At 41.0% G+C, this 12,023-nt stretch overlaps 1 protein-coding gene across 3 annotated transcripts; it reads right to left on the bottom strand.

Annotated features, from left to right (window-relative positions):
* Nucleotides 1-3,747: 3,747 nt before the first annotated feature.
* Nucleotides 3,748-11,450, bottom strand: LOC118371563 (secretin receptor). 3 transcript variants are annotated; one of them, XM_035757062.1, is made up of 14 exons: nt 11,054-11,447; nt 10,849-10,940; nt 10,440-10,554; nt 8,831-8,926; nt 8,080-8,183; nt 6,681-6,790; nt 6,302-6,434; nt 5,825-5,978; nt 5,579-5,639; nt 5,413-5,482; nt 5,233-5,324; nt 4,998-5,124; nt 4,607-4,648; nt 3,748-4,504 (listed from the first exon to the last, which is right to left on the bottom strand). In XM_035757062.1, exons 2-14 carry the CDS (start codon nt 10,912-10,914, stop codon nt 4,340-4,342), a joined length of 1,335 nt encoding a protein of 444 aa, XP_035612955.1. In that variant the 5' UTR covers nt 10,915-10,940; nt 11,054-11,447; the 3' UTR covers nt 3,748-4,339. The 3 variants fall into 3 exon arrangements, with proteins under 3 accessions (XP_035612955.1, XP_052349393.1, XP_035612956.1); XM_052493433.1 differs by having other exon boundaries at nt 10,849-11,450; XM_035757063.1 differs by having other exon boundaries at nt 10,440-10,548; nt 10,849-11,450.
* Between the last annotated feature and the right edge of the window lie 573 nt (nt 11,451-12,023).

Raw genomic sequence — 12,023 nt, 5'->3', positions numbered from 1 at the left:
GTAATGTAAAATGGCCGCAGTTGTAAAAACTGTCTGTATGACAGTGAGTGTCCCATACACCTCTGAATTGTACTCTGCATGGAGTTCTTTTAGAGATATCATGAGTATGCGCCTCTGAACCTTCTTCATTTGCGTGACCGTGTCTTCCCTGAGAGAAAGCAACTATTTTAATCTCCACTGAGAAATGCATTGACCTGTGTTTTCCTCACTAAAGATATATATTTTTTCCCTCGTGGCCTGTATTTTTAACTTGGATTGTGTTTTAATTTATTTGACCTTTGCATGCCCTTTCGTAATTTGTTGCTTTTTTGTTGTGATTGTTTTAGTTGCATTTCCAGTTGAAGAATTTTCTTCTTTAGTTTTAGTTTTTCCTTTTGCAGCCGCTTACAACACTTTGATACCCTTTTCACTTTTTCTGGAGTGGCGGAAGCAAGTGGTTGCTCCACTGTTTGAGATTGAGGCTCAAGGGATTTCTCTAGTTCTGGAGTCAAGGACTCAGATGGTTGTTCTAGCTCTGGAGGTGCAAATTAATGTTGTACTTTTTCAAGTTGTTCAGGGGGCTGCTCAAAAGCGTTTCCGTCAGTGGATTCAGGAGTTAAGTTCATCACATTAATTTGTTAGATTTTTTTCACTGCGCCCCCTCTTATTTAATCTAAATTTGTCCCTCTTTTTTCCAGCATCAGATTGTGTTATTGTATAGATTGGTGGATGTTCAGGTTTGACATCCTTCTTTCTTCTCTGATCGCTAAAAACGAAAATGTAATAGTTATGACACTGGCACAGAATAGAATTTGCATCCATTAAATGTTATTAGTAGTCTATTAATAGTAGGCTATACAATGATAACACTTAATCAAAGTTTAAAAGTTAAATCAACTCCCTCCCTTTCTCAAACATGACATGTTTTGTTACTATTTCATTGCTAATGTTAATAATAATCACTTTACTATAATCTACGGCAGCACTTGACGTTGCATTAAGTTGCATTATTACACGATTATTACATGATAGTTCATGTTGTAATTATGCATTGTTACACTGTAACTGCTCAATTTCTATTCAATGCAATTTACACAAATGCAATTTCAAGATACCTACACAAAATAGCTACATCAAATGCCCATCAAACTACTTCAATTCAAACTGGTACAGTCTTGATTTTTCATAAAGGGCCCCAAATGTGAAGCAGCTATTAACTAATATAATTCACAATCCATTTTTAATTCATTATTATGTGTGTGTGTAATATTTTATTAACGAATATAATCCATCAGTTATATCTTAACTGCAGTGCAATAAAAAAATAACTACAGTGTAATAGTGCAATTAATGTTGCGTTAACCACCCAGCTTTATATCCTATTATATCCTATTCTGTTGCTGACAGTAGCGTGAAACCATGAAAACAGTACCTTGCTTTTCTTCTGGCTAGTCTTTCCTCCCAAGCAACTGGATCTGCGTTAATCTTTTGTCTGGGCGGTGCAGCCCTCTCCTTACTAGACGACGGCATCTACAGTATAAAGATAATGTGCCTTGAAATACCTAAAAATTCCATAAAATAGTTCAATGATAATATTCAGTATGCATACAACAAGTAAATATGAATTGCATGATTAAATGTTGTAAACTAGTGAAAACATGGGATAGCAATGTTAGTGTCATTCAGCATTATGGGTGACGTGGTATAAACATGAAGAAACTTTTGGACAAAAGCATGATACTGAAGGACAGATTTCATACATAAACATATTTAACAGGCAGTTCCTTGGCCACCTATATAAAGTAATGACTTTGATCTATAAGGATTATTCTTACTTTTCATATTGAATATAACTTTTTATAAAATAATAACATTAAAATTATGTTTTGTAGTGTTGTACTGAAGGACATGCATTTTTGTTACAAAGGTTACTAGAGGGTGAAAAGGTGAAATCGTCAAATATTTGAGAGAGATTTACTCACCTCATCACATTGATAGATGGTCTTCAATGGGTCTTTATTGTGATGTCACACACTGTCACATGATTACCATCATGTGAAATGTGTTAAAATGGCTTTTTACCTTTGTTATACTGAATGACATTGATGAAGCACAAAAGTCCGGACAAAAGTTATTCAAGTTTTTAAATATTTTTAGATACAGCATGTTGTCCATTATTCTATATATTGTTGCAAACACTAATACAATTATGCCATGGGTGTTCATTTATATTTTTAGGATGAATTTCTACAATGTGATCCAGAAAATCACATTGGAGGATTTTTATGAATTTATTTGCAAATTATGGTGGAAAATAAGAATTTGGTCAATAACAAAAGTTTATCTCAATACTTTGTTATATACCCTTTGTTGGCAATGACAGAGATCAAACGTTTTCTGTAAGTCTTCACAAGGTTTTCACACACTGTTGCTGGTATTTTGGCCCATTCCTCCATGCAGATCTCCTCTAGAGCATTGATGTTTTGGGGCTGTTCCCTCCAAAGACTTTCTATGGGGTTGAGATCTGGAGACTGGCTAGGCCACTCCAGGACCTTGAAATGTTTCTTACGAAGCCACTCCTTCGTTGCCCGGGCGGTGTGTTTGGGATCATTGTCATGCTGAAAGACCCAGCCACGTTTCTGCCCTTGCTGATGGAAGGAGGTTTTCACTCAAAATCTCACAATACATGGCCCCATTCATTCTTTCCTTTACACGGATCAGTCGTCCTGGTCCCTTTGCAGAAAAACAGCCCCAAAGCATGATTTTTCCACCCCCATGCTATACAGTAGGTATGGTGTTCTTTGGATGCAACTCAGCATTTTTTGTCCTCCAAACACGACGAGTTGAGTTTTTACCAAAAAGTTATATTTTGGTTTCATCTGACCATATGACATTCTCCCAATCTTCTTCTGGATCATCCAAATGCTCTCTAGCAAACTTCAGACGGGCCTGGACATGTACTGGCTTAAGCAGGGGGACACGTCTGGCACTGCAGGATTTGAGTCCCTGGCGGCGTAGTGAGTTACTGATGGTAGGCTTTGTTACTTTGGTCCCAGCTATCTGCAGGTCATTCACTAGGTCCCCCCGTGTGGTTCTGGGATTTTTGCTCACTGTTCTTGTGATCATTTTGACCCCACGGGGTGAGATCTTGCGTGGAGCCCCAGATCGAGGGAGATTATCAGTGCTCTTGTATGTCTTCCATTTCCTAATAATTGCTCCCACAGTTGATTTCTTCAAACCAAGCTGCTTACCTATTGCAGATTCAGTCTTCCCAGCCTGGTGCAGGTCTACAATTTTGTTTCTGGTGTCCTTTGACAGCTCTTTGGTCTTGGCCATAGTGGAGTTTGGAGTGTGACTGTTTGAGGTTGTGGACAGGTGTCTTTTATACTGATAACAAGTTCAAACAGGTGCCATTAATACAGGTAATGTGTGGAGGACAGAGGAGCCTCTTAAAGAAAAAGTTACAGGTCTGTGAGAGCCAGAAATCTTGTTTGTTTGTAGGTGACCAAATACTAATTTTCCACCATAATTTGCAAATAAATTCATTAAAAATCCTACAATGTGATTTTCTGGAATTTTTTCTTTCTAATTTTGTCTGTCATAGTTGAAGTGTACCTATGATGAAAATTACAGGCCTCTCTCATCTTTTTAAGTGGGGGAGAACTTGCACAATTGGTGGCTGACTAAATACTTTTTTGCCCCACTGTATGCCAGTGGTAACAGATTAAACAGCCCAGTAAGAGATAGGAAGGATAATGACTTTTAAAATACATTTATGACATTTATTGTGAGAGTTGATCTTCTCATTGCCATCAAGTCGTACCATCATTGATCCTGTGTGAAGCACATGTAATATAACTAACATAGCATGGTTAAATTGATTCTAGGAACTGTCACCAACACATTCACACAAATTCCTTTAAACTTTACAACAGCTCTTGTTTTCATGGTTAAACATACACATATCATATGTAACACTTGGAATATACATGTCCACATGGTCCTTAGAATACCTGGTCATATTGACAATTGTACAATAGGTAGGTGCATTCCTGATAGTCATGCAGTGTGTGTGCCATGCGTGCCTGCAGGTGAGGATAAGGAAAGGTCAGAATAGCAAACCCATGCACAGAAAGGTTTCAGCGTTTTGACCCCACAACCAAAAGTCCAGTCCTGTCACTAAATGCCATGCCGGTCAAAGATCATATACACTCAACAGAAAAAACAGAAAAAGGAGGTCTCATCCTTCAAGAGTCAAACAGGAATGTCAGGATGTCACAGATAGACTGTGGAACACACATGGCACCTATCCATTGACAAAGCCTCGTAGGTACAGTATAGTGAGGAGTGACTGGATGTGCTACACCTGACTAGAATGGCGTGTGGAGGGTCCCCGGGTCAGGAAGGAGACCTGGGTATGGGCCCCTACACTCTGACTCATGGAACCATGTTGGCACCTGGCCTCCCCAGGTAGATGCTGCTTCAGCCTCCATCGCCTCCACCTCCTCCGAACCTCATACTGAACCTGGGGATAGGGTGTCAAAGGTCAAAAGCCAGGGTCAGCCAATCCCCTCTCTCTATCCTCAATAATCTACTACTGGACACTGAGCTGTGGTTGTCAACATACCTCTCCATTCAGAAAACAGTATAGCACTGCTACTACAAACCCCTAGAATAGGACAGAGCACAGACAAAGGGTTAGGTAAACTAAACTAAATTGGCTGAAAATAGCATAGCGGTTAAAGTGTTGAGCCAGTAACCGAAAGGTCGCTGGTTCGCACACCCTAGCTGACAAGGTGAAAAATCTGTTTATGTAACCCTAATCTTCTCCAGGGGTGCCATACTACAATGACTGACCCTATCAAACAACACATTTCACTGCACCTATCTGGTGTGTGACAATAAAACATGTTTTTTTACTCACTGTATACCAAAGAGTAGATACACTGAAAGTTTGTAGCAGGGATGTACTGTATGTACAGTACACCCACAGAGGTGAGATAAAGGTACTACAGTACCTGAGTGGAAGCAAAAGCCAGCTCGATAAAGTTCCATATTTCACTGACTTTATGTGGGAGGAATGCAAAGAGGACGTAGTGCAAACCAAAGAGAGATACCAGGAGAACGGTGGACTTAGCAAGCCTCCTGAAAATAAACATTTACAAGTACATAAGATATCATCAACATGACAAAAGTGTTTTGTTCTGTAGATATTAAATAGCTTTTGGTCAAAAAGAATAATATGTAACTCACCTATACTGGTTCAACTCATTTCTATGCATTTCCTGTGTCCTCAACTTGGCCACCAGGATTCTTATGATACTCAGAAAAAACAGCAAGTTAACCTGTGTAAGTGACAGATTTTGAGTGAGGTGCTGACTCACAGAAAATCACAAAATAGTTTATGGGGTCAAAGGTTATGGCAGAACTCACAACGATGAAGAGGAGAACAGGAACTCTGAGAATCCACCAGATCCCCTCGTGTCCCCTCCTCTCCCAGCACCTTTAAAACCAGGGGGAGAGAGAATACACACACACTCTATATGTGAGGAGCATGTAAGCATTATTACATAGATACTTGAATAGAGACATAACCTACCCTTCATTCTCCTGGGTATATTTTGCCAAACTCCAGGCTACTATAATGACCATTGGGGAACCTGTAGAGGCAAACAGTCAGACAATGGAATAGAGAAAGACAGAAAATAGATGATGTTAGAGCTCCCAGACAGTCCAATTGAGTGGACAGAAGTACATAGCCAAAATCAATGGTATAATCTTTTCCTTTGGCAAATTTGTCCTTCAGTCGTGTTAATTTAAGTTTGCTAAAGATAAACAGGCTTACCCCAGCCCAGGACGATGTACCACCTGAGGTGCCTCTTCTGGGAGAAGAGGGAGACACTGACCAGGCTGTACAGGTAGTGTCCCTCGGCCAGCAGCCAGCTGTAGTTGGCCATGATGCAGTAGTTGGAGAACGATGTTGCAATCTTACAGCTGACCTGTGGAGTGCGACAGAGGACCGAGACAGGCAGGAGGATAAGTCAACTCAACCAGAAGGAAGGGAAGGACGTGAGCCTTGTCTTCTTCTTCTAAGGGGTTTCTATATATAGATGAATGTTATATGATTAATGCATGTACGTAATAAAATTTAGATTGCAAGCGTGATTTTAATTTTTTGTATTGATTGACCGGCTGATTGAACATAATTATGGTCTGATTGTCTGGTTTAGTAATTGGGTGATTGACTGGCTGGCAGTCAGTGATTAGGAGTCACTGGGTAATAAATGTTATGAAGGGATTAATAGTGATTGGTAGTAGGCACCGGATAGGAGTCACAGTGGAAGTGGTCATCAGAGGAGAAGAGCACAGCATCTCTGATGAAGATGAAGGTGGCTCGGAGGATGAAGGAGAGGAACAGTTGGATGTGGACGTAGTTACGGGTGCAGTGGAGCCTCCTTGGGGGAAGACCAAGGACACAGAGAGATAGAATAAAATACATATATTCATCATTTCATCCATTGACCCTTGTACATGCAGTGGACACAGTGAAGACAGGAGATTAAGATAAACAGTTGACAAAGACAAGCATTTTAGACAAATGGAGAAGTGGTAAAAGTCATTCCTAATGTTAAGGGATGAGCAGAACAATTTATGATCTACTACAAGTATAAATCAATTGGACGGCCCCCAACTATACCCACCTGAACAGACAAAGTGTGGCAGTGGCAATGGTAAGAGACGCAGTAGAGATAGCATAGCCCACCGAGTACATGACTTGCACATAGAGGAAGTAGCCATGGGACCTGGGTGCCTGGGGAAGCAGAAACAATACTGTTCATCCAAAAGGGCATATTATAAGCACTCTGAGTTTATGAATGTATGAGTTGGGACTTTTTCATTCAGAGAGAAAGATTGAAATAGAGAAAGAGAGTCATAGAGAGAGAAAGAGAGGGAAAGGGAAAGGGGGATACCTAGACAGAGTGAGAGAGAGAGAGAGAGAGAGATAGACAGAGAGAAAGAAAGAAAGAAAGAAAGAAAGATGTGTAAGGGTGGACAGCGTGGCCTGGCCTAACAGAAAAAGAGAGAGCAGAGAGCGGGAGTTTGGACCATGTCGTTACTATCTGTCTCTTAAATCACTGTGGTTAAGCACTGCTGTCCTCCCAGCAGGAAGACCACTCGGAACAGACTGGGAAGAGGAGTTTTGAGCAGAACCAGAACATTTCACACTGTGATTTACTCTTTTATTCCACCTGCAACCAGTCCAAATACAACACTGGGTCATAATCTGTTCCTAAATGACATCAAATAATAATAATAGGGTTACTTTACCCCAGGACACTGAAATGTTATAAATCAAATCAAATCATAGGTTTTATTGTGCACCCATATCCACTGACTCTCGCCCAAAAAGACAAGCACCACTGTAGAAGAACTGAGTGCCAGCCTATCAAAATGCCAAGGGAGGAAAAACACGATATGAGGTCATTAAAGAGTATTGGGACTCAGCACACCTGTGGATTCACATCATTCCTAAGGAGCATATCCCACAGAATTCTGCTTATATCACGCTATACCACAATAAACATAAAGTTCAAATGCAGAGACTCCGAGATCATTGAGCGCTTTTGAAGTGACAGGTTGGCGCGAAATCCGTAGCCCATCTCCTCTGTGCTGTATCAGCATAAAATAATGGCCTTCTAGCAGTCATTAGGACAAAGATTCAGCAGGAAGCAGGCAGGTAGAGGTGCAAATGAGTGTTAGATTTATTTACACAGCGCTGGTATTTCAAAGATGACGGTGAAATTTACAAATAGGATAGGCTATACGGAGTTCTGACTTCAAAATGGCAGCATTCTAAAGAAAAAGCCTCTCAACAGGCAAAACCTGTCTTAACCAATAAAGCACAGGTGGGGTCTACCAGGCTCAGATATAGCCTCCCCTTGAGTTAACCAACATTTAACTAACTAGAACATGCCCAACCTGTCACTCCATAATTTGAACTGCTATTTTTTATATAGAGACATAAAACTAAAACTGAACTGAGAGGCTAAGCTGCCTTTAGCCGCCTCGTGGAACCAGGTACGAATCACATCATCCTACCTCAAAAGGGAAGGTGAGGGTCTCAAAGGCATACTCGCAGGCTATCTCATGTGGAGGAAAAGGCTCAGTCCAGCCGTGCTCTGTGCAGTTCCTGTATACTCTGCCTGTGAGAGGAGAGAACACTGGTTTGCTAAAGAATAGATCTAAATAACGTTATTTTGACCATTATTTTACGTTATCTTGACCATTACCCATCATTGCAACTGCTTTTTCCAGCTGGGATACTGTTTATCCTGTAATAATGCCCAAAGTACAGAGGCATTACTTTATACCTGACATACAAAACCCATTTACAATCATCAACCTTGAACATGGATGTGTCTGATGATGTTCTAATGTGTAACTGTTAAAGTGTCTGTCACGCCCTGACCTTAGAGAGACGTTTTATGTCTCTATTTGGTTAGGTCAGGGTGTGATTTGGGTGGGCATTTTAGTTTGTCTGTTTCTTCGTTCGCCGGGTATGGTTCCCAATCAGGCAGCTGTCTATCGTTGTCTCTGATTGGGAATCATACTTAGACAGCCTTTTTATCACCTGTGTTTGTGGGTAATTATTTATTTTCTGTGAGTGTTTGTGTGCGCCATGGTTGCGTCATGTTCGGTTTCTGTTTACCTGTTTTTTTGTGAAGGTTTCACTTCAATTAAAGATGTGGAATTACATGCACGCTGCACCTTGGCTCATTTATGACAGGGAGTTTGAAGACAGTGAACGTGACAGTGTCCTTGGAATGCTTAGTCATGTATGTGGGCATACCTGTGGTGCGGAGGAATCTGGGACATGGCTGTGACACAGTCTCTCCCACATCAGCATGAGGCCAGCAGTTCAGGTGGTCCCACAAACCTCTGCACTCTACAGGAGACATAATGGGTGTCATCCACAGGTATTCTAAAGGCTATCTTCATTCATTCCACAAGGGAGGCTGAACAATTCCATTGCTCTCACAGTATACCACAAATCCTGACACATGGAGCGGCAGGGTAGCCTAGCGGTTAGAGCGTTGGACTAGTCCCGAAAGGTTGCAAGTTCAAACCCCTGAGCTGACAAGGTCGTCTGTCGTTCTGCCCCTGAACAGGCAGTTAACCCATTGTTCCTAGGCCGTCATTGAAAATAAGAATTTGTACTTAACTGACTTGCCTGGTTAAATAAAGGTAAAATAAAATACATTTGGCTGCCAACACAATATGTGTCTTGTTACTGTTATAGGAAGTCCCTTTCTAAAATCACCATCCGTTTGCCAAATCACCTTGGCTTGTCTGGCAGCCCTTAGGCCCAGGTATCATATGTGTTGTGGAAGAGATAGAGTACCTGTCCTTTTCTATCTGTCTCTCTCGGGATGGCAGGTAGCCTGGCGCGTGGGAGCGTTGGAACAGTAAACCGAAAGGTTGCTGGATCGAATCTCCGTTCTGCCCTGAGCAAGGAAGTTAACCCACTGTTCCCCGGATGCCGGCTGTCGATTAAGGCAGCCCTCTGCACCTCTCTGACTCAAAGGGGTTGGATTAAACGCAGAAGACACATTTCAATTGAATGGATTCAGTTGTACAACTGACGCTCTCTTAGTCTGTCTGTCCAATGTTTTATCCAATTGTTTTCTTCCTAAAAGCCAATCTGAGGGCAAATCATACTCTTTCGCCAAATGGAATATCAGAAATGTCAATTGTGTGATAGTGCTAACCACTTCAATCAACCACTTGCATTGTATTTCTCACAGCCTTCTCACCAACAGGGAACCATGGTAACATGAGGTTTTCAGCATCCTAAATCCAATAAGCCAATGTAATATGCTACTAGCCTTAAAATAAAGGGTAAAAGAACATTGCTTCGCCTCCCATATTAATGACCCCGGGGCTCCCAGCACAGATGTGTGTTTATCAGGGTGTAACAGTATAACTTTATACCGTCCCCTCGCCCATACCCGGGCGCGAACCAGGGACCCTCTGCACACATCAACAACAGTCACCCACGAAGCATCGTTACCCATCGTTCCACAAAAGGGGAACCACTACTTCAAAGTCTCAGAGCAAGTGACATCACCGATTGAAATGCTATTTAGCGCGCACCACCGCTAACTAGCTAGCCGTTTCACATCCGTTACAAGGGCACTAAGACCACCAGATTCCACATATAGCAGAGGAGAGAAGTGTTTGGCTGATCTGGTCACCAGAGTGGACTCACTGCTGCCTCCAAAACTCTCCATCACTGCTCCCTCTTCATTGGATGTGATTTGTGGTGTACGGATGTGCTGTTATCTAAGCTGTTTTCCTGGCCCCTCTTTGAACTTTTCTTCCTCTGTGTAGATTACATTAATGGCAATGGCCCATAGCATGACTGATTACATTAATGGCCCATAGCATGACTGACTTGCCTGGTTGTTGAGAGTCAGCCTGGCTGATGTTGATCTTGAACAGATCCTTGAAGCAGCTCTCCTCATCTTGGAGTAAGATGTAGTCCAGGTCACATTCTGGAGGAATGGCCTTCACCTTCAAACATGATTTTAAACTGCATCGCATTCTGTGTTGCAGTATATTTCTTTAGATTTAGAAAGGGTATAGCCATATGCCTTTATCAAAATGTGCTGCATGTCATTCTCTCGCCCTAAACTAAACTTTAAAAATACAATTAATAATATTTTGCAAATTTCAGAGGAATTTATGTTGAGACAGCGACAATTATAGTTAAGGATACTATCATTTTCCATTTCATGATCATGATATATACACGCATCCATTAGCAAATAATTATGAGGAATTGGAGCACATTTGAATATCACTCACATTGGAAGAGAAGTCGAGAAGAGCTGCTATAAGCACAATCCTACGCAATTGTCTGTTTATCCTCATTGCAGCTATGGTATTGCCAAGACAAACTGAGAAATAAAATAAACAAATATATTTATACGGTATCCGCTAGGAGAGACAATTCAGGTGCGCAATGTTAACCTGGATAAAAAATATCAATAAAACATTCCAGGTATAGTACTTGACCGAAGCAGAGAGTTATTCGGTGCCTAAATCCTGAAAACAGGTGACAGTGTCTTGTCCTGGTTATCTCAACCCTGATTTACACAAAACTGTAAACTTCAGATGCAGCGTAAAATAGATATTCCCTTTTCTGTAGACCCCGCCTACTGCTCAATGCGCGCCGCTGTCCCTGCCTGGTCACATCAATTTAGGATACAAGTTTTATCATAGCTGGAAATGGCTTAGTTCTAAATATTTGAATTTCAAATGGTATAATTCGTTTTATTCTACCAGAGTTGTAGTTTATATACATGCTAAAGAACTATTTCTGTCTCTGGCATATTAATTTCATCTCATGTGAATATTCAAATAAATCCAGAAAGTAAACTCTCAGTTGACTCTCGCCTGTCCACCGCACTCGAACTCGCTCAAACACCTTATAGTACTCATACGACACCTCTGAGTGGTGTTTACAAAACACAAGAGTGAAGTGTACGGGTAGTAAAAGTGTCACCTGGTAGCACATCTCTGCAGTGTTTGCTGTTTTACATGTATGATAAGCAGCACACGGCTTGCCAGGGGGATAAACAAGCAGGTCAGCGTTATCTAGACTCACTGGGTCAATTAAGATTAAATCGATTTTTTTCTGGCCGAATATTGGGGATGGACAGAAGGAACATGGTGCTGGGTGTTTGGTAAAGTTGTGGACCGGTATAAATCAGATCCTTTCAGGGTCTGCCTCCACTCTTAAAGACAGGTTTAGGGTTGTTATATCTCTGGAGACAATTAACTGAAGGGCTTTGGTTTGATTTACAGATGTATGATCTTAATTTGAGCCAGTCTGCTTCAGCAAGAAAATAATCCTGCAAAAGTAAATTATTGTGTGGATTATAATTGGATTATAATTACAATTGTGGATTATAATTATTGAACATTTTTGTAGCAGTTGATACAGTTTTTGATAGGGCAAATCAAGTCTAACATTTAAA

The sequence above is a fragment of the Oncorhynchus keta genome, chromosome 34 (assembly GCF_023373465.1).
Source record: "Oncorhynchus keta strain PuntledgeMale-10-30-2019 chromosome 34, Oket_V2, whole genome shotgun sequence".
NCBI classification, from domain to species: domain Eukaryota; kingdom Metazoa; phylum Chordata; class Actinopteri; order Salmoniformes; family Salmonidae; genus Oncorhynchus; species Oncorhynchus keta.
Note: the sequence above shows the minus strand (reverse complement) of the source record. Positions and strands in the feature narration are given on the sequence as shown.

What these genes read in the sequence shown, in the direction of transcription:
- LOC118371563 (XM_052493433.1), bottom strand. Translation starts at nt 10,914, where the DNA reads ATGAGGATAAACAGACAATTGCGTAGGATTGTGCTTATAGCAGCTCTT. An exon ending in GGCTGACTCTCAACAACCAG is followed by an intron (nt 8,927 to 10,439) that starts GCAAGTCAGTCA and finishes TGTCTCCTGTAG; the next exon opens with AGTGCAGAGGTTTGTGGGAC. An exon ending in TATACCCAGGAGAATGAAGG is followed by an intron (nt 5,483 to 5,578) that starts GTAGGTTATGTC and finishes CTGGTTTTAAAG; the next exon opens with GTGCTGGGAGAGGAGGGGAC.